The 22,758-nt window shown below is 37.3% G+C and overlaps 2 protein-coding genes across 5 annotated transcripts in view; one reads left to right on the forward strand and one right to left on the reverse strand.

Moving 5' to 3' along the window:
* The window catches only part of SRGAP1 (SLIT-ROBO Rho GTPase activating protein 1), a 274,993-nt gene that overhangs the window by 236,633 nt on the left and 15,602 nt on the right, over positions 1-22,758 (forward strand). For both annotated transcript variants that reach the window (XM_004276587.4, XM_033440537.2), the window contains exons 16-18: positions 17,238-17,343; positions 20,095-20,319; positions 22,514-22,593. In XM_004276587.4, coding sequence (XP_004276635.1) covers positions 17,238-17,343; positions 20,095-20,319; positions 22,514-22,593 — 411 coding nt within the window. The remainder of the gene's footprint in view (positions 1-17,237; positions 17,344-20,094; positions 20,320-22,513; positions 22,594-22,758) is intronic.
* The window catches only part of KICS2 (KICSTOR subunit 2), a 115,718-nt gene continuing 113,293 nt past the window's right edge, over positions 20,334-22,758 (reverse strand). For all 3 annotated transcript variants that reach the window (XR_007469977.1, XR_007469976.1, XR_007469975.1), the window contains one exon: positions 20,334-21,312. The gene's annotated coding sequence lies outside the window, so the exon portion shown is untranslated. The remainder of the gene's footprint in view (positions 21,313-22,758) is intronic.

The raw sequence follows: 22,758 nt of genomic DNA on the forward strand, positions 1-22,758 counted from the left end.
GAGCTTCACCACTTAACAATGTTGTAACCTGGGGCAGAGATAAATATTTAATCTTTTAAAATATCTGTTTCTTTATCTACTTCATAGAGTCTGTGTGCATAAAGGAGACAGTCCATACTAAGTGTTTATAGCATCATGCCTGGCACATAATGAGCCTAAGTATATGTTGCTAGCTGTCACCATCACAACTATTACAACTACTCCTACTACAAACTCGGGTCACATATGCCAGTACCTGGGTCAGACATTTACCAATCTATCTGTCCAGCAACATATGTGTTTCTCTGCCATAATTACTTCACGTGCATTTAGAAATGATGTTAGCTTAACCCAGAAGTTGTGTTGGTTCCAGCATGATTTTTCCCAGCACAGTAAATGTTTTCTAACAATCCAAGACAAGCTTTCTCAAAATTAAATACGAAGCAAAATAGGAAGAACATAAGGGAAAAAAAGGAAAATCTACAGAAGTACCTTTCTTTTTTTTTAACATCTTTATTGGAGTATAATTGCTTTACAATGGTGTGTTAGTCTCTGCTGTATAACAAAGTGAATCAGCTATACATAAACATATATCCCCATATCTCCTCCCTCTTGCGACTCCCTCCCACCCTCCCTATCCCACCCCTCTAGGTGGTCACAAAGCACCGAGCTGATTTCCCAGTGCTATGTGGCTGCTTCCCACTAGCTATCTACTTTACATTTGGTAGTGTATATATGTCCATACCACTCTCTGACTTCTTCCCAGCTTACCTTTCCCCCTCTCCATGTCCTCAAGTCCACTCTCTACATCTGCGTCTTTATACCTGTCCTGCCCCTAGGTTCTTCAGAACCATTTTTTTTCTTTCTTTTTTTTAGATTCCATATATATGTGTTAGCATACGGTATTTGCTTTCCTCTTTCTGACTGACTTCACTCTGTATGACAGACTCTAGGTCCATCCACCTCACTACAAAATAACTCAATTTCATTCCCTTTTATGGCTGAGTAATATTCCATTGTGTATATGTGCTACATCTTTATCCATTCATCTGTCGATGGACACTTAGGTTGCTTCCATGTCCTGGCTATTGTAAATAGAGCTGCAGTGAACATTGTGGTACATGACTCTTTTTGACATATGGTTTTCTCAGGGTATATGCCGCGTAGTAGAATTGCTGGGTCGTATGATAGTTCTATTTTTAGTTTTTTAAGGAACCTCCATACTATTCTCCATAGCGGCTGTATCAATTTACATTCTCACCAACAGCACAAGAGGGTTCCCTTTTCTCCACACCCTCTCCAGCATTTATTGTTTCTAGATTTTTTGATGATGGCCATTCTGACCGGTGTGAGGCGATACTCATTGTAGTTCTGATTTGCATTTCTCTAATGATTAGTGATGCTGAGCATCCTTTCATGTGTTTGTTGGCAATCTGTATATCTTCTTTGGAGAAATGTCTGTTTAGGTCTTCTGCCCATTTTTGGATTGGGTTGTTTGTTTTTTTGATATTGAGCTGCCTGTATATTTTGGAGATTAATCCTTTGTCTGTTGATTTGTTTGCAGATATTTTCTCCCATTCTGAGGGTTGTTTTTTCGTCTTGTTTTTGGTTTCCTTTGCTGTGCAAAAGCTTTGAAGTTTCATTAGGTCCCATTTGCTTATTTTTGTTGTTATTTCCATTTCTCTAGGAGGTGGGTCTGAAAGGATCTTGCTGTGATGTATGTCATGGAGTGTTCTGCCTATGTTTTCCTCTAAGTGTCTGGCCTTACGTTTAGGTTTCTCATTCTCTTACATTTAGGTCTCTAATCCATTTTGAGTTTATTTTTGTGTATGGTGTTAGGGAGTGTTCTAATTTCATTCTTTTACATGTAGCTGTCCAGTTTTCCCAGCACCACTTATTGAAGAGGCTGTCTTTTCTCGATTGTATATTCTTGCCTCCTTTATCAACGATAAGGTGACCATCTGTGTGTGGGTTTATCTCTGGGCTTTCTATTCCGGTTCCATTGATCTATATTTCTATTTTTGTGCCAGAACCATACTGTCTTGATTACTGCAGATTTGTAGTATAGTCTGAAGTCCAGGAGCCTGATTCCTCCAGCTCGGTTTTATTTCTCCAGATTGCTTTGGCAATTCGGGGTCTTTTGTGTTTCCATACAAATTGTGAAATTTTTTGTTCTAGCTCTGTGAAAAATGCCAGTGGTAGTTTGATAGGGATTGCATTGAATCTGTAGATTGCTTTGGGTAGTAGAGTCATTTTCACAATGTTGATTCTTCCAATCCAAGAACATGGTATATCTCTCCATCTGTTTGTATCATCTTTAATTTCTTTCATCAGTGTCTTATAATTCTCTGAGTACAGGTCTTTTGTCTCCTTAGGTAGGTTTATTCCTAGGTATTTTATTCCTTTTGCTGCAGTGGTAAATGGGAGTGTTTCCTTACTTTCTCTTTCAGATTTTTCACCATTAGTGTACAGGAATGCAAGAGATATCTGTGCATTAATTTTATATCATGCTACTTTACCAAGTTCATTGATTAGCTCTAGTAATTTTCTGGTAGCATCTTTGGGATTCTCTATGTATAGTATCATGTCATCTGCAAACAGTGACAGTTTTACTTCTTCTTTTCCGATTTGTATTCCTTTTATTTCTTTTTCTTCTCTGATTGCAGTGGCTAAAACTTCCAAAACTATGTTGAATAAGAGTGGTGAGAGTAGGCAACCTTGTCTTGTTTCCTGATCTTAGTGGAAATGGTTTCAGTTTTTCACCATTGAGAACAATGTTGGCTGTGGGTTTGTCATATATGGCCTTTATTATGTTGAGGTAGATTCCTTCTATGCCTACTTTCTGGAGGGTTTTTATCATAAATGGGTGTTCAGTTTTGTTGAAAGATTTTTCTGCATCTATTGAGATGATCATATGGTTTTTCTCCTTCAGTTTGTTAATATGGTTTATCACATTGATTGATTTGCATATATTGAAGAACCCTTGCATTCCTGGGATAAACCCCACTTGATCATGGTGTATGATCCTTTTAATGTGCTGTTGGATTCTGTTTGCTAGTATTTTGTGGAGGATTTTTGCATCTATGTTCATCAGTGATATTGGTCTGTAGTTTTCTTTTTTTGTGACATCTTTGGTTTTGGTATCAGGGTGATGGTGGCCTCATAGAATGAGTTTGGGAGTGTTCCTCCCTCTGCTATATTTTGTAAGAGTTTGAGAAGGATAGGTTTTAGCTCTTCTCTAAATGTTTGACAGAATTCACCTGTGAAGCCACCTGGTCCTGGGCTTTTGTTTGTTGGAAGATTTTTAATCACAGTTTCAATTTCATTACTTGTGACTGGTCTGTTTATATTTTCTGTTTCTTCCTGGTTCAGTCTCAGAAGGTTGTGCATTTCTAAGAATTTATCCATTTCTTCCAGGTTGTCCATTTTATTGGCATAGAGCTGCTTTTAGTAATCTCTCATGATCCTTTGTATTTCTGCAGTGTCAGTTGTTACTTCTCCTTTTTTATTTCTAATTCTATTGATTTGAGTCTTCTCCCTTTTTTTCTTGATGAGTCTGGCTAATGGTTTATCAATTTTGTTTATCTTCTCAAAGAACCAGCTTTTAGTTTTATTGATTTTGCTATCATTTCCTTCGTTTCTTTTTCATTTATTTCTGATCTGATCTTTATGACTTCTTTCCTTCTGCTAACTTTGGGGTGTTTTTGTTCTTCTTTCTCTAATTGCTTTAGGTGTAAGGTTAGGTTGTTTATTTGAGATGTTTCTTGTTTCTTAAGGTAGGATTGTATTGCTATAAACTTCCCTCTTAGAACTGCTTTTGCTGCATGCTGTAGGTTTTGGGTCGTCGTGTTTTCATTGTCATTTGTTTCTAGGTATTTTTTGATTTCCTCTTTGATTTCTTCAGTGAGCTCTTGGTTATTTAGTAGTGTATTGTTTAGCCTCCATGTGTTTGTATTTTTTACAGATTTTTTCCTGTAATTGATAACTAGTCTAATAGCATTGAGGTCAGAAAAGATACTTCATATGATTTCAGTTTTCTCAAATTTACCAAGGCTTGATTTGTGACCCATGATATGATCTTGAGAAGCACTTGAGAAGAAAGTGTATTGTGTTGTTTTGGGATGGAATGTCCTATAAATATCAATTAAGTCCATCTTGTTTAATGTATCATTTAAAGCTTGTGTTTCCTTATTTATTTTCATTTTGGATGATCTGTCCATTGGTGAAAGTGGGGTGTTAAAGTCCCCTACTATGATTGTGTTACTGTCAATTTCCCCTTTTATGGCTGTTAGTATTTGCCTTAAGTATTGAGGTGCTCCTATGTTGGGTGCATAAATATTTACAATTGTTATATCTTCTTCTTGGATTGATCCCTTGATCATTGTGTAGTGTCCTTCTTTGTCTCTTGTAATAGCCTTTATTTTTAAAGTCTATTTTGTCTGATATGAGAAGTGCTACTCCAACTTTCTTTTGATTTCCATTTGCATGGAATATCTTTTTCCATCCCCTCACTTTCAGTCTGTACGTGTCCCTAGGTCTGAAGTGGGTCTCTTGTAGACAGCATATATATGGGTCTTGTTTTTGTATCCATTCCGCTAGTCTGTGTCTTATGGTTGGAACATTTAATACATTTACATTTAAGGTAGTTATCAGTATGTGTGTTCCTATTACCATTTTCTTAATCGTTTTGGGTTTGTTATTGTAGGTCTTTTCCTTCTCCTGTGTTTCCTGCCTAGAGAAGTTCCTTTAGGATTTGTTGTAAAGCTGGTTTGGTAGTGCTAAATTCTCTTAGCTTTTGCTTGTCTGTAAAGGTTTTAATTTCTCTGTCGAATCTGAATGAGATCCTTGCTGGGTGGAGTAATGTTGGTTGTAGGTTTTTCTCTTCCATCACTTTAAATATGTTCTGCCACTCCCTTCTGGCTTGCAGAGTTTCTGCTGAAAGATCAGCTGTTAATCCTATGGGGATTCCCTTGTATGTTATTTGTTGCTTTTCCCTTGCTGCTTTTAATATTTTTTCTTTGTATTTAATTTTTGATAGCTTGATTAATATGTGTCTTGGCATGTTTCTCCTTGGATTTATCCTGTATGGGACTCTCTGTGCTTCCTGGACTTGATTGACTACTTCCTTTCCCATATTAGGGAAGTTTCAACTATAATCTCTTCAAATATTTTCTCAGTCCATTTCTTTTTCTCTTCTTCTGGGACCCCTATAATTCGAATGTTGGTGCATTTAATGTTGTCCCAGAGGTCTCTGAGACTGTCCTCAATTCTTTTCATTCTTTTTTCTTTATTCTGCTCTGTGGTAGTTATTTCTACTATTTTATCTTCCAGGTCACTTACCCGTTCTTCTGCCTCAGTTATTCTGCTATTGATCACATCTAGAGAATTTTTAATTTCATTTATTCTGTTGTTCATCATTGTTTGTTTGCTCTTTAGTTCTTCTAGGTCCTTGTTAAATGTTTCTTATATTTTCTCCATTCTGTTTCCAAGATTTTGGACCATCTCTACTATCATTACTCTGAATTCTTTTCCAGGTAGGCTGCCTATTTTCTCTTCATTTGTTTGGTCCGGTGGGTTTTTACCTTGCTCCTTCATCGCTGTGTGTTTCTCTGTCTTCTCATTTTGCTTATCTTACTGTGTTTGGGGTCTCCTTTCTGCAGGCTGCAGGTTCATAGTTCCTGTTGTTTTTGGTGTCTGCCCCCAGTGGGTAAGGTTGGTTCAGTGGGTTATGTAGGCTTCCTGGTGGAGGGGACTAGTGCCTGTGTTCTGGTGGATGAGGCTGGATCTTGTCTTTCTGGTGGGCAGAACCACGTCCGGTTGGTGTGTTTGTAGGTGTCTGTGAACTTAATATGATTTTAGGCAGCCTCTCTGCTAATGGGTGAGGCTGTATTCCTGTCTTGCTAGTTGTTTGGTATAGGGTGTCCAGCACTGTAGCTTTCTGGTCGTTGAGTGGAGCTGGGTCTTAGCGTTGAGTTGGAGATCTCAGAGAGCTTTTGCCGTTTGATATTACGTGGGGCCGGGAGGTCTCTGGTGGACCAATGTCCTGAACTCGGCTCTCCCACCTCAGAGGCTCAGGCCTGACACCCGGCTGGAGCACCAAGACTCTGTCAGCCACCTAGCCATTGAAGAGGTAAGTCCAGGTCCAGGAAGAAGCCCAGCTCTACAGTTCCTCCTCCAACACTCTTGATTTAGCCCTCTAAGCATCTAATGTGGAACAGTGGACAGGGTGCTCTGGCAGTCTGAGCAGTTGTCTTCCGACTCCAATCCCATCCTTCTAAACTCTCGAAATATCTTTCTTTTATGCGAGGAGTGCCTTATATGAAATGCTGCAGGTGCAAATAAAGAAGCTGCAGAGACATTTCCCCCTGTATTTAAACAATGGATTAATGGAAAAAAATGGGTTAATATCCTTGGGCTAATTTTTATGAAAATAGTCTCTAGTGGAAATGAATACCCTCCAGGACCGACATCTCATAGAATCAGGAGTCCCCCCGGGGATTAAGGCCACTAAGGATGCTAGGTGCACACACCAGTAGAGATTTAACTTGCTAGTAATTTAAGTAGTTTTTGTTTTTGTTTTTTGCGGTACGCAAGCCTCTCACTGTTGTGGCCTCTCCCGTTGCGGAGCACAGGCTCCAGATGCGCAGGCTCAGCGGCCATGGCTCACGGGCCCAGCCGCTGCACGGCATGTGGCATCTTCCCAGACCGAGGCACGAACCCGTGTCCCCTGCATCGGCAGGTGGACTCTCAACCACTGCGCCACCAGGGAAGCCCTTTAAGTAGTATTTTTAATGTTTTTGTTCGTGCTCTAATTACAGAGTTTAGTAGATGTTGAATAGTCTGTCCCAACCCTACATTATTATAAGTCCTATTATTTTTAGTGAGTAATTTTGCAGAATGGGATGTTTTTCAAGAACACTTACTGGCACTATATATAACAACCCCCTTTCTTCCAACAGCTAATCTATTTAAAAGGGGGTTCCTGGCTATTATTGATTTATCTTTAGGCGTGCATTTTCTCTTACCATGTGACCATGATATCTCTTTTTTCTTGGATTGTCTGTGAATTATTTGAAAATGGTATGTGTCATTCGTGATTATATCCTTTCGTTGATATTACAGACTTCTAATGATTTGGACCGTTGATTAATTGCCTGCAATGTTGCAAAACTTTCTCAGGATTCAAAGACTTGATTTTTGCATTCAGGAGGTTTAAAATCTACTAGAGGAGATAAGACATTTACAAATAAATGCAATCTAAGTATGTGATAGAAGCAAAAGATTTAGAAAGTTAGCAGAGAGAGAGAGGTTTCATGGAGATTGATTGCTTTGTCCATGTCATCTTCTAGCATCACCATAATTGGATTTGATTTTCCCTATTAAGGTAATTCCATGTGATAGTTATATCGTATAGAAAAACTTTCCTTTTCATCTTTTCTAAGAGTTTACATAAGTCTCTGGAACACCTACTACCTTTTGCTTACCTACTTTTGAATTGTTTGGGGAAAGATTTTTGTGTGTGTGTGGTGAGTTATTATTGTGCCATTTTTATGCCCCTAAATACCATGTTCTTTGGAAGCTTGCTTGCAAGTGTAGTAAAAGGGAATTTGTCTTAGCATTCTCTCTCTCTCTTTCTTTTTTTTCAGTGTGCACTGTTCATCCCCAATTCACTATAAATTTCTTTTTAAAAATTACTTATCTGGATGAAGACATCAAAGGCAGTCTAACTTTGAAATAAGCTTGATAGTATCTCCATTTCTCACCCAAGGATTTTGGTTTTGTTTTTGTTTTTTTTGTAAACCATCCACTTTGTGAATGGTTTTGTGAATGCTCCAGGTCATACCCACACAGTCTGGGCAGCTTCTGAAATGTCCGTGTGCTGTGGCTCTGAGGTTCCCTAGGGCATAGATCCAAGTGACTTGCTCTAGTAGACATGCTCAAGCAATTCATGGTTTTTCCTGACTGCCTTGGGGCTGTGAACCCAGAGGAAACATTTGCACTTCATTATGTGTTATCATTGTGTGTTATTATTTAGGGGACTGTTTGGACACAAGCAAACTTTTTTTAGGAGGGCAGATTTTTTAACCTATCACCAAACCAACATGTAGTCATTGTAGAAAACTTGAAAAATATTTAAAGAGCACATAGAACAAAATACTGTCATACATAATGCCACTACCCAAAGAGAATCAATAGTGTGTACACATTCTGATCGTTTATATTCATATACACACACAACTGTTTTTTTAATTTATTTTTTTATTGAAGTATAGCTGATTTACACTGTTGTGTTAATTACTGCTGTACAGCAAAGTGACTCAGTTATACATATATATGCATTCTTTTTCATATTCTTTTCCATTATGGTTTATCACAGGATATTGAATATAATTGCCTGTGCTATACAGTAGGACCTTGTTGTTTATCCATTCTGTATATAACAGTTTACATCTCCTAATCCCAGACTCCCACTCCTACCCTCTCCCACCTCCCTCCCCCTTGGCAATCACCAGTCTATCATCTATGTCCCTGATTTTGTTTCTGTTTCGTAAGTAGGTTCATTTGTGTCATATTTTAGATTCCACATATAAGTGATAACATATGGTATTTGTCTTTCTCTTTCTGACTTCCCTTAGTATGATAATCTCTAGTTGCATCCATGTTGCTGTAAATGGCATTATTTCGTTCTTTTTTATGGTTGAGTAGTGTTCCATTGTGTATATGTACCACCTCTTCTTTATACATTCATCTGTCCATGGACATTTAGGTCACAACTGTTTTTAAAAGCCAAAGTGGTATAAATCCCCACTTGCCCATGCTGTCTTTGGAATTGACCCCAGTTCTAGACTGAGGTCTCTTTTCCCATATTGCAATAGCCTCTAAATAAAATCTGTTTTTACCACTTTAAAAAAAAACAAAGTGGAACTGTACTCTCCTATTTGTAACCTACCTTCTTTTTGACTTATTTATTGTAGAAAATTTCAAACATCTACAAAAGGATACAGAAAGATATATTTATATATAAATAATATAATCACCCCGCTTTAACAATTTCCATTTCTTAGCCAGTCTTGTCCCACGTATACCCCTTATATCATCCCTCTGACATCGATCATTTCATCTGTGTGTGTGTCTCTGGGAAATGACAGTTCTTTTCTTTTTTTATACAACATAGCCACAATACTATTCTCATACCTTAAAAAAATAACAGTAATTCCTTAAAATCATCAAATAGCCAATCAGTGCTTTTTAAAAATAATTGTTTAATATGCAACTAATATGTGATTACTATAGAAAATTAGAAACTAAGTAAAACAAATCATCTATAATTCTTCTGCACAAAGATAATATTAACCTTTTTAATATCTCCCCAGATTTTTTTCTATATATATATATATCTATGTACTTTTTAAAGCAGCTTATTGAGACACAATTCTCATACCATACAATTTATCCATTAACGTTTGCAATTCAGTGGTTTTAGTATATTCACAGGATTATGAAAATCACCACAATCAATTTTAGAACGCTTTCCTGACTCCAAAAAGAAATCCCAATTAGCAGACACTTCCCATTTACTCAAAACCACCAACAACCTCAGCGCTAGACAACCACTAATCTACTTTCTCTATATTTACCTATTCTGGCCATTTCGTATAAATGGAATTATACAATATGTGGTCTTTTGTGACTGGATTAATTCATTTAGCATGTTTTCAAGGTTCGTCCATGTTGTAGCATGTGTCAGCACTTTTTTAAATTGTCAAATAATATTCCATTATGTAGCTATACCATAACTACATACTTTTGATAAAAACTGTATTATACCAAATGACTGCTAGTGAATGTAAGATTTCTTTTAGAGATGATGAAAGTGTTGACTGAAGTTACGGTTGCTCAATTCTGAGTGTACTAAAGACCATTGAATTATACACTTCAAATACGTGAATTGTATCTCAATAAATCTGTTATTAAAAATTATAACATATTTGCTTTTTTAAACTTTTTAAATTTAATGATGTTATTAACATTTTCCCACATCACTAAGTATTTATCAAAACATAGTTTTTAGTGTCCATATAATGGTTTTTATTTAACAAATCCCCTAGTTTTAGAAATTTAGGTTGTTTCCAGTGATTTTGTAATTATACAAAAATACCATGATGAACCTCTTGGTACATAAATTTGTTTGCCCATATCTGATCGTTTTATGTCAAAATCTTTTGAACTCTTTTCCTGGCGCTCCAGTGTGTGTTTTTGTTGCTAAAAATTCTTTTGGCTTTACTGCCATACATGGTAGTTCTCTCTCTGAACTCTATAAATTTGTTTCACGCCTTATAATGATTTTCTCAAAGATTCCTTTTCTCCTTAAAAATGTTTAATAGGCTCAGTATTGGAACTGAACAGGTAAGGTTTCCTAGGCTAAGACTCAGTTTCTTCACTAACTTCAATATGGTAATTCAGCAGAAGGAGAGACATTATATATTTATATCTACAGTGTTGCTAGTTAACTAGGAAAGAGCACAGTGGCTCAATTCACAGAATCCAAATCTATTAATGGTTAATTAGAGAGATTTACAAGCAGTTCATTTCTTACCTAGAAGAACAGCTGGTAACTCATCTCAAGGCTAGGCTAGGATCCATCCAAATGTACGAGAACATCTGTTTTTCTTTTCCTTTCATTCGCACACATACACTATTACACAGAACTGATTGATACCCTGACATTATTGGAATCTAACACTGAACCTAAAAATACCCTGGAACTGTTAAATCCCCCTTGATTACTGCTTGTTGGGCTATGGAGCTCAGAAATATTTGTGTACCTGCTCTTACATAAGCCATTTCTAAATATGGCCATCAAGGAATTTCCTTCCCTGTCTTTATACTTAAGGATAAATTTTCATCTCGTGTGATCTTACTTGTTTTCTGACAAACACTTTTACAGATAGTGCCACAGAAGAACTGATATTTTCAGAGGAATGGCCATTTGAACTTTTTGTCGTTTTCTGAATCCACTTGTGTTTGGTGGTGAATTTTCCACACACGTTTACATAGACGTGTCAAACCCCCATGCTGTGAAGTTGGCATCCTGACATGGGAACCTTGCAATGCTAGGGAAAGAACATAAATTAGCCTAGGGAGCTTTGAGCATGTGACCGAAATTGGATGGATGCCACTTTTACCTAATTACATGAGATGCTGAAACGTGGAAACAAAGGCCATCATAAAAGAAATCCAGATGAAATACTGATTTTCCTCACCGATGACTTTTCTGAGGAGAAGAAAACACCCATCTTTTCATGCAGCATAAAATTGTGAAAGACCATGTATTGCCACACTCAGAGCCAGGGGGGAATGCACGTTAATCAGAGTATCTGTAGCAACCATAAATGTTGACCCGCTAACTGGACTCAGGAAAGTTAATGAGTCATTTACACAAGAGTGCGATTCCTGTAGGATGCGTGCTGCAAGCCTGTTAAGCAGCCAGCCAGGTAACATCTGAGTCCTGCTCACAGCCGTCGTGGTCTGGCCTTTGGGAGACATTGATTTGCTCCTACTTCAGGAATGCCAGCAATTCTGTTTTGCTTTCTTTTATGAATGCCTGCCTCACGTGATTTTATTTAGTGTCACTTTTTTATATTCCTCTTGCTTTCCTCTCCTGAAATCTTCCTTTGCATCTCACAGAGCACCCCTCTGCCATTCTTTTTTTTATTGCAGTAAAAGAGACATAATGTAAAATTTACCATTTTAATCACTGTTAAATGTACAGTTCAGTGGCATTAAATACATTCACATTGTTTTGCAACTGTTACCACCATCCATCTCCAGAATTTTTCTTATCATGCTGTACTGAGACTCTACCCATTAAACTCCTCCCTCCCTCTAGCTTCTGACAACCACCATTCTACTTTCTGTCTCTAGGAATTTGACTACTCTAGGGACCTCATATAAGTGGAATTATACAGTATTTATGTATGGCTTTTTGTGTCTGACTTCACTTCACTTAGCATAGCATCTTCAAGGTTTATCCTTGTTGTAGCATATATTAGAATTTCCTTCCTTTATAAGGCTGAATAATATTTCATTGTGTGTACATACCACATTTTGTTTATCCACTCATCCATCAATGGACATTTGGGTTATTTCCACCTCTTGATTGTTATGAATAATGCTACTATGAAATTGGTATGTAAATATCTGTTCCCCAATTCTTTTTAAGTAAAAAAAAAAAAAAAAAAACTGCCTTTAAGGAGCAGGGGAACTGAGTTTAGAACTCAGAAATAGAAACAATAGGATCTTGAATTAAGATGAAGCCTCTTGGAAGTAATACCTATATTCTCTTCTAGCCTAAAAATGACAGGCCCCCTATGGAATCTGACAAATATTAAAGATGAATACTACATTGAGTGGTTCCTTTTGCATTCTTTCCTTTCCTTTTGTGCTTTAACTCTAGGACCCCAAAACTAGCTTTAAGATGCTAAAACCCTCTCCCTGATAGTTGACCTTAACCTTAAACTGAGGGTTAGTTGGAGAATCAGTAGACTTAACTCTTGAAACACTCCAGATCTTCTGTAAACAATAGTAAAACTTTTTTGCTACTTTGTTCTTAATCATAACCCCTATATGACTTTGTATGTGGTTGGAAGAGAGTAAAGGGCATTGCCAATCAGGGGGCCCATTAATGGGACAGTTCCTTTTTACAATTTAATATTTACAGATATATATATTAAACATTGTAATTATTTGGCTTGAGGTATGATATAAAATTATTCAAATTTTTTTTAATGACCAAAGGAATAGATGATAATCTCAATGTTTACTTTTAATAATGGGTCATAATCTGTATAATTTCACCTTTGAGAGTTTTTGTTTGTTTTTTGAGATAGTCTTTCTATATACAAGCATGCTAAATCATCTTTTTATCTTTAACTTAAAGCAGCAACAACAGTCATACTTTAAAAAGTCAGTTACCTTAGATAATAAACTTTTAACCAGTTAATTTCAGATATGAAACAATAATCCAATTATGCCTAAACCTATATAGCATTTATAGATGCAAAATTCACTCCACCAAACTCTCAATGCCTTGCAAATCATCTGTGGGTATTTCATCTTCCCTCTCCGTACAATGTGGGTTCTTCAGGTGTCCCATGAAGTTGTCATGAAAGATAAACCAATTTCCCTGGGACATGTTTTGGTCCTACTGACACTCTTGAGACTGAATTAGGTGGAAATGTTGATAACTTGATTACTGAGTTTTTGTGACCTTAGTAAACTTATGCACCTGTTTAACAACTTCTTTTAAAGTCTCATTCCCCTTTTTCAGAAAAAAGTCAAGACCGTTGTCTGGAAAGTATATTAAACAAAGTGCTTATACTTGATAGATGTGACACTGACCTTGTTCGTAGTATTGTAATTTTGTCCATTTTGAAATACTTTACAAATAAAACAGAATATAAATGTTTTACTTCAATATTACTGAAATTACACTATTATTAGTTATAGGTTTATGTTGAAAACTTGTGTTACAAAAATGTTCATTGGATGATAATGTTTGACTTACATTCTTTTTTCTCTTTGTTTATTTTTTATCGAAGTATAGTTGATTTACAATATTGCATTAGTTTCAGGTGTACAGCAAAGTGATTCGGTTATTTCTTTTTCAGATTCTTTTCCATTATGGTTTATTACAAGATATTGAATATAGTTCCCTATGCTCTACAGTAGGTCCTTGTGTTTGACTTACATTCTTTTTTTTTTTATGCTTTTTTTAACATCTTTATTGGAGTATAATATCTTTACAATGTTGCGTTAGTTTCTGCTGTATAACAAAGTGAATCAGCTATACATATATATATATCCCCATATCCCCTCCCTCTTGCATCTCTCTCCCACCCTCCCTATCCCACCCCTCTAGGTGATCACAAAGCACCAAGCTGATCTCCCTGTGCTATGTGGCTGCTTCCCACTAGCTATCTATTTTACATTTGGTAGTGTATATATGTCCATGCCACTCTCTCACTTCGTCCCAGCTTACCCTTCCCCATCCCTGTGTCCTCAAGTCCATTCTCTATGTCTGCGTCTTTATTCCTGTTCTGCCCCTAGGTTCTTCAGAACCATTTTTTTTTTTAGATTCCATATAGATGTGTTAGCATACGGTATTTGCTTTCCTCTTTCTGACTTACTTCACTCTGTATGACAGACTCTAGGTCCATCTACCTCACTACAGATAACTCAGTTTCATTTCTTTTTATGGTTGAGTAATATTCCATTGCATATATGTGCCCCACCTTCTTTAACCATTCATCTGTCGATGGACACTTAGGTTGCTTCCATGTCCTGGCTATTGTAAATAGAGCTGCAGTGAACATTGTGGTACATGACTCTTTTTGAATTATGGTTTTCTCAGGGTATATGCCCAGTAGTGGGATTGCTGGGTCATATGGTAGTTCTATTTTTAGTTTTTTAAGGAACCTCCATACTGTTCTCCATAGTGGCTATATCAATTGACATTCCCACCAACAGTGCAAGAGGGTTCCCTTTTCTCCACACCCTCTCCAGCATTTATTGTTTGTAGATTTTTTAATGATGGCCATTCTGACTGGTGTGAGGTGATGCCTCATTGTAGTTTTGATTTGCATTTCTCTAATGATTAGTGATGTTGAGCATCCTTTCATGTGTTTGTTGGCAATCTGTATATCTTCTTTGGAGAAATGTCTGTTTAGGTCTTCTGCCCATTTTTGGATTGGGTTTTTTTTTGATATTGAGCTGCATGAGCTGCCTGTATCTTTTGGAGATTAATCCTTTGTCAGTTGCTTCGTTTGCAAATATTTTCTCCCATTCTGAGCGTTGTCTTTTCATCTTGTTTATGGTTTCCTTTGCTGTGCAGAAGCTTTTTTAAGTTTCATTAGGTCCCATTTTTGTTTTTATTTCCATTCCTCTAGGTGAGTCAGAAAGGATCTTACTGTGATTTATGTCATAGAGTGTTGACTTACATTCTTTTTGAGAGTTTCTGAAATCCATTTTCTCAAAGGTGTTAGCTACAGTTCCAGCTACAGCATACTCAAAGTTGGGAATGAAAGTGATTTTTCCCAGGAATTCTGATAAACTATTTGTTGTTTTGCAAACTCCTCAGTGGTTAAGTGAGAATATTCCTAATATTTTTTCCCCACCTTTTCACCCGTGGAAAATAAATGAAAATACCTTATTAACGTGGTGGTTTGATAATAAGTGGAAAGCAGCTGGAGTCAGCACTCAAGATTCCAGGGAAATGAGGCTTGGCGTGAGTAGTTCAGGCAGTGGTTCTCAACCTTGGCCGCATAAAAGAATCTCAGGCATCAGCCTTTTAATAAAATCTTCCTAAGTGATTCCAAGTCAAGGTTAAGAACTGCTGGTTTAAGAGGAATTAGAAAGGGAAACTTGAGTTAGAGTATTATGATGGTCCAAGTTAGAAATAATAAAGACTTCAGTTAGGAAGTTAGCAGTGACATATTCAGTGGTAAAAACAACAGGACTTATGTCCCAGACAAGGGAGAAAAATGAAGCAAAGATACCATCTTCATAGACGTGATGGTCCTAACCTTGAGACTGGATGAGGTTGCCATGGAAGAGAACCAAGTAGAGATCCTTAAAGGATAACTACATTCATGGATGGGAGAGGGTCCAAAAACCTGAGAAGTGGGAGGAGAATCAATTGGCTGTAGTGGTAGAAGCTGAGGCCTGAGATTTTCAAGTAGGATATATGATTATCTCAAGAGCAATTAAGAACAGTGTAGTAACATTAAATCATAGTAAGCTTCAAAATGTTTTTGAAATAGTCTCTGAAATATTTCTCTCAAATGTATGTTTATTGGATATCTTCGAAGTTATACTTTATAGGGACTTCTCCGGTGGCACAGTGGTTGAGAATCCACCTGCCAGTGCAGGGGACACGGGTTCGATCCCTGGTCCAGGAAGATCCCACATGCCACGGAGCAACTAAGCCCGTGTGCCACAACTACTGAGCCTGTGCTCTAGACCCCGGGAGCCACAACTACTGAAGCCTGTGCACCTAGAGCCCGTGCTCCACAGCAAGAGGAGCCACTGCAATGAGAAGCCTGTGCACCGCAACAAAGAGTAGCCCCTGCTCGCTGCAACTAGAGAGAGCCCGCGCAGCAGCTAAGACACAACACAGCCAAAAATAAATAATTAATTTTTTTAAAACGTTATACTTTATAAAGGTACTTTGAAATCCAAGAAAGATAGCCAGACTTATGAAATAGAAAACAGTTTCTAATTCTAGTTCCACCTTTCTAGCCAGCTGACCTTGGGTAAGCCACTTACCCAGTGCTCATTTTGCTAGCCCATTGAATGGCGATGCTAAGTGCTTGCCCTGCCTACTCCACTGTATTGTTTTTTGCATTAAATTAGATAACAGATGTGAAAATGCGTTGTAAAATGTAGACCAGTATACAGAAAATGGATTATTAGCACTAACCTTTTTGCTGTTATTCACAACACTTTAGTATTGAGAAGCTTTGGACAATTTATATTCCTAATAAAGAGGTAAAATAATACTAGGAAGTCCAAGGTCACCTTCTGTTCAGGGAGCTCACCATCCCACAGGGAAAACAGGATAAGGAAATACATAACTATAAACACCAGAGCAAAAGTTCTGTGAGAGCAGGAATCATGTCACTAAGGTATTTCCAATGCCTAACTTAGTGCTTGAAACCTAGTAGGCTCTCCTAAAATATTTATTTTTAAAATTTGATGAAATAATACAAGGTAAAAGGTCATATAAATAAAATATTCGGATAGTTTTGAGGAAGAGGAGATTCAAAACCTGGCACATTGCGTGAATAATAGTAAAAGACAAATATATGATGAATTAATGAATCGTGGAGAGGGAGAGGTGTCATGTCCCAAAAAAGTCACCTGAGTTAATATGCAGCAAAAAGGAGTTTAAACCATATCGGATGCAAAATGTAGAAATAGCAGCAGGTGAAAAAGGATTTTTAAATTCAGAAGACTCTAAGTTGCTAAAGGCCAAGACCACGGACATCAGAAAACAGTGATGGGTCAGAGGAGACACCCTCGGAAATGGTGGTACACCCAAGCTGATCACTTATTTGCTTTATTGGTTACGACTGCATCTCACCCAAAGGCAAAGCATTGCTTATGTTCAGATATGTACCTGAAATTTGGGTGCTAGAGTGTTCTGCTTTAAATGTGGCCAGTGAAAGCATCCTGATCATGTGCTCTTCTGTCTATAGGAATAGATAATCTCTATGAGAGGGCGCTTCACATCCGCAAACTCCTCCTGACCTTGCCCAGGTCGGTCCTTATAGTGATGAGGTACCTCTTTGCCTTCCTCAATCAGTAAGTACCATAATTCTCTGCCAAAATGCTCATCTTAATTCCATTTGCACCCCTCTGAGTTCTTTGTTCTTGGATTCTGTAACATGTGCGTTGGGTTCCATTTATCAGCAGAGTTGAAGAGGAAATGATTGAATAGAGACTGAAGGTACATTTTTCCTCAGCAGATCAAAGTCATTGTGTGACCTACCTTAAATAAGCCTGTCACCAGATGCAGAAACTGTGGCCATAATTGCAAAAATATACAAGTATTACTAAAAAGAGCACTTTTCAGTGAATTACCTGTTTTTCCAACTTCCATCCAAAGCCAATGTCATGAATGTTTGTTAAAATGTTTGTTAAACCACCTGCTCACTGCAGAAAATTTCTGTGATTTTTAAAGTTGTAGTCAGGGAAGGAGGGAAAGTGTAGGTGAGATTTATACACAAATCCAAAAAAGAATTTTCTGCAAATTCAGTATAATGAGACCTTGTCAAAAAGATGATATTTCTAAAACATTCTCTAAAACAATGTAACAGAAATCTTAAAACTCACTGCATTATTTTCAAGGAATCTTTACTCTTTTAATTTAGGCAACTTGATTTTCAGTTGTGTCACTTGTAGATACATGGGCTCCATTATAAGAACATCTTCCCCAGGTCCTATCTAAGAGCCCCCTTGCACTTCAGTGTTTCAGTTAAATAACTGGAAATTTAAAATCCAGGCAGAGTAAGCTTGGGCAAATGCTTTCTCACTCCAGCATGAATTCTCCCTTCTTAAAATTAGGATATTTTCTCTTCTCTATTTCACTGGAAGTTTTAAGTTCTTAAAAGCCATGGGGATTTATTACAACCCTGCTAACTCTTCCTGAAGTCACACCCATTCAGGCTGACCCCCTGCAAGCCAAGTATCCTAAAATAGGGAAATGCTGGCAAGGAACCATACAGAATGGAGCTAAAGCATTCACAAATGACATTTGTACAGAAGTCACCCCTGGAAATTAGCAGTATCTAGAGAGATGGGTATAATCTAGTTTAGGTTAAATACATCCTGTAAATTTTTACCTTTAAATAAGCCAAGTCACCCAGGCAATTGTAAAAATCTGAAGATTGCATGTGCCTCTCCTTCCCCCACATGGAGCACCTTGCATCCCTGCTGGTCCTCTCCATGCTGTCCCTACCAAATTTTCCTGACACACCTGAGCGAAACCAACTGTGAACGAATAAACCACAATGGATTAGGAAAGCAGACTGACCATGAACCAAGAAAGTTCTCAAAACCTGAATCTAATTCACCGTGTATCTCAACAGAATGGCCACCGTGCCATTCGTCAGACGATTGGCATTGCTTCCAGCATTTCTGCCCAAAGATGCCCCTTGGTCCCCTGCATCTGCCTTCATGCAGAGGCAAGGCCCAGCCTCTAGGATAGGATGCTCGGGACAGGAATTTTGGGAAAAGAAACTATTCTCTTTCAATTGTAAAATCAAAACATGTATGTAACGTTTTTATGTCAAGTTTTTGCTCTTCAAGCCAGCACAAAATTAAAGACCCAGAAAGACTGTGACTCTCCCCATTGAGCTTAAGTGCGTCTTTTGAAAATTAGACCATTCTTATTCTGAATCTCACTTTTCCTTCCTGCATTCATTTTCAAGATGATCTGTAACATGATCATTGGCTGTTATTTGTGAACTGTTTTTAAGATTTTATGTTGGAGAAATGGCAGAAGAGAAAGACATATGTTACCTGTGGAAATCATGCTTTTGTATTTTCCACTTTCTAGGCTATCTTATTTCCAAAACAGGGTAAAGTATCATGTCACATGGTATCTCAGTTTCTTTGTGTCTGTCAACATCTCACAAATATAGAGTCTCTTTTTTTCTCCTTCCATTTGTCATCTGTTCACCTGGATTTTACATTTCCTTTCAATGTTGACATTCTATACACTGAAAGATAGATTCTCTGGATTCTCCCTGGAGCAGTACCTTGCCCATGTGTTACGAGGCATAGCAGTAAAGAGCTGGCTTATTTTCAGTCACCTGTGGGAAATATCTCACAAATAGCCATTGGATTGGATTTAGAAATTAGTACTAGGCAACTGGAAATCTCCTCAGAGTTTGTAGCTTACCAGCTTTAAGTGGAATGCAAGAATTGAGGATTCTGTTCCCCTTCTCTTGCACTTGTGTGTTTTATGACACTGGTTGTCACCTAGTGTTGGTAGTCTTACCCAAAAGCAAATTACAAAGCCTGGAGTTGCTTGCTTTCTCACAGCGGGTACAAAGAAAAGGGGATTTGTTTTCCTCCAGACTCTCCTCAAGATTTATGGGAAAAAACTGAAATCTGAGATGTTTTCGGTTCGTTGGAGAACAATTTTAAAGATCTCCGTAAAGCTTTATAGAGATCACTGCTGCCCCTCCCAGATTTACCTGAGCAGCATTTACAGCCGGACCATAATGTTTACAAATGAAACTCATTTACTTGATCCTCGTCTCCATTGTAGTAGAGATTATCTTAAACTCCCTTGTGGCTTTAAAAAATACCACTTAAGCAAAGAGGATTTATGTTCCCCTTTCAGTTTCTACCAAGTTGAAAGGTAAGTCGCTTTACTTTCTTTGGAATTTGCTGAGCCACCTTAAAGCAGGATGGAATATCATTTTATTCTAATAATAAAAACCAAATAAAATCTTTTAGATCGGTATTTTTAGAATAGGAAGTATCTTATTAAACATTGATTTTCTTTTTTTCTCATGTTAACTCCTTTCTTGCCTCTCTTTGTAGTCTTTCACAGTACAGTGATGAGAACATGATGGACCCTTATAACCTGGCCATTTGCTTTGGACCCACGTTGATGCCTGTCCCAGAAATACAGGATCAAGTGTCCTGCCAGGCTCATGTGAATGAGATTGTCAAAACCATCATCATCCACCATGAGACTATTTTCCCAGATGCTAAAGAGCTGGATGGCCCTGTTTATGAGAAATGTATGGCTGGAGATGACTATTGGTAAGTCCAAGAATTTTAGTCCTTCTCCCCCTGGAAGAATTATGGAAGTACAGATATCAACTTAATTAAGAAAAAGAACACTGACTATAGGCTGCCAGTGCTTCCAATTTAAAAACAAAAGCAGCAGCAGCAAGAACACTTGAGATACATTAGAATACTAAAATCCATGACAACACTGGCTTCTTATTATGGAATTTCATATTCATCCCTCTCTTTTCCCCAAGCATGACATCTTTATAGATATATCCATCCTATCATGACTTTTGTAGAGAATGATTTTGATATATAGAGCTCTGTTAATTTTTACTATTATATCAAGAAAAGATAACTGATTGAATTGACAGATTTTATTTTTATTCCTAAATAGTTTTGATTCTATATAAAGTATTTCAAAATTCTCATTTAAAAGGAGCGCCGTCAACCAAATGTGTTTTCATTCTTCCTTATTTTCATTCTTACAAATAAATGTTATCCTAACCAGTTATGGTCACTTTGAGCAAATTTATTATTATATTGTTGGGATAAAAATGTTTTAACATGGCATTGTAGTCACCTCCCAATGAAGTATAAAAATGAGGGGTATAGTCCATTGAACAGTCCCAAAGGTAAGGAACCCTAAACTGTTTATGTTCACTGTTTGATATATGAGTGCTAGCTTCTAAGAAATCATATACAATCAACGTGGTTTTGACTCCTTGAGCCCCTACCGCGTGCCAGCTTCTCAGTGCATATGATCTCTTTTATTCCTCACAACTATTCTACCAAGTAAGTTAAGAGAGGCCGAGGAGCCTGTCCAATGGCTAGTGGTTACTGGACGCAGCCCAAGTCTTGTCTGATTCCAAAGTCCACACGAGTCTTCCCACTCAGCAGCTGCCTCCCAGCCTACCTCGGAAACTGCTTTGTGCAGCTCAGACTAAGGAGAAGCTGGAAATAAATTTGTCTAAGTCCTTCATTCTGGACCCTCCTCGGGACACTTTGTTTCCCACTGCCTTCCTGGAGATGAAGTAGAAGTAGAATAAGTAACTGAAAGATCTAAATAACTCAGAGTACACTTATTTTTTACTTAAACCACATATGATCCTATGCCTTAAGAAAATTGAGAGTTGACTATTTCCACAAGTACTGCTAAATTAACAATAAAGCATGATAGATTCTAGTTTTATAGTATATCTAGCAATTTTATGTGAAATTCAATTTTAAAATATTTACTTGAGCACTTACTACATGCACATACTGACTAAGCTTAGCTCTGGGAAGATAAATGAATAAAACTCAGCCCTGGTGAGATTCAGAATTTTATTTTCCTAGTTGTATTTGTTTCGAGGCCAGTGTCAGTCATGTTTAGTATTTCCAAATATTCAGAGCTATGTCAGTAAGTTCTGTTGTCTTGTTCATTTTATCACAGAGCAAGTATGTGGATGTCTGGTCGATATTATTTGATGCGTTGTATTCTAGAACTTTTGTGGTTGCTCCATTTTTACAAACAGGGTAAAAGCCCCATAATAAAGAGTCTTGCAGCCAGTAACACGTGCTTGATTATGTCCTTCTCCCATACATAGTGTTTTTTATGGGTATCGCTCATTTTAAACAGAAAGTCAGTAATATAGTAGTCATCCCTGTTCCCCAATGCCAGCAATATAAGTGGGCTTTTACAGTAATGTCGGGTTTGTATTTGTAACCATTGCATTCCATTTATCAGCATACATTTGAGAAGAGATAGTGGTAATGTTAAAGGATAAAATCTGACTCTCAGATACAAAAATGAACATGTGTCTAGAAAAGTTAAAAAAGATACTACAATCAATCAATTCAAAGCAGAAACCGAAGAGCCATCCATTTTTATGCAGTAGGGAATATTGAAATGAATTTGCAGAAACTGGTGTATCCATGGGGCAATAATCATATTCCACTAGAATTCAACAAATTTTCATTTTTATGGATAAGAATTATTTGTAATACTATCGATTTCCTACAAGTTAATTTTGTCTTTACAGATTTGTAATGTGTCAAAGATGAAGGTACATACACTCCCATAGCATTAGAGAATCCTAGAGGCTCCAGCATTCCACTGAAAGGCTGTCCAGTAACTCCTTTGCCATTCCAAAGTCTTATTTTTTTTTTTACAGTAGCAATTGTTCATCTTTGAAATGCTTTCCACTTTGGCTTCATATGAATTTCTATTTCCGCTCCTCAGCGACAGCCCATACAGTGAGCACGGTACATTGGAGGAAGTGGATCAGGACGCTGGTACAGAGCCCCACACCAGTGAAGACGGTATGCATTTGTGCCCATGCTACTATAAAATTAGTCTTTATATCCATTTTTTAAGAATTGCTTATAATAAGAATTCAGTAGATACAAAAGAATACTTACTAAATATGTGTAAAGTGCAAAGAATAACATTACAATGAACACTTGTGGAACTACCACCAAGTTTAA

This window comes from Orcinus orca, chromosome 11, assembly GCF_937001465.1.
Source record: "Orcinus orca chromosome 11, mOrcOrc1.1, whole genome shotgun sequence".
In the NCBI taxonomy this organism is placed as follows: Eukaryota; Metazoa; Chordata; class Mammalia; order Artiodactyla; family Delphinidae; genus Orcinus; species Orcinus orca.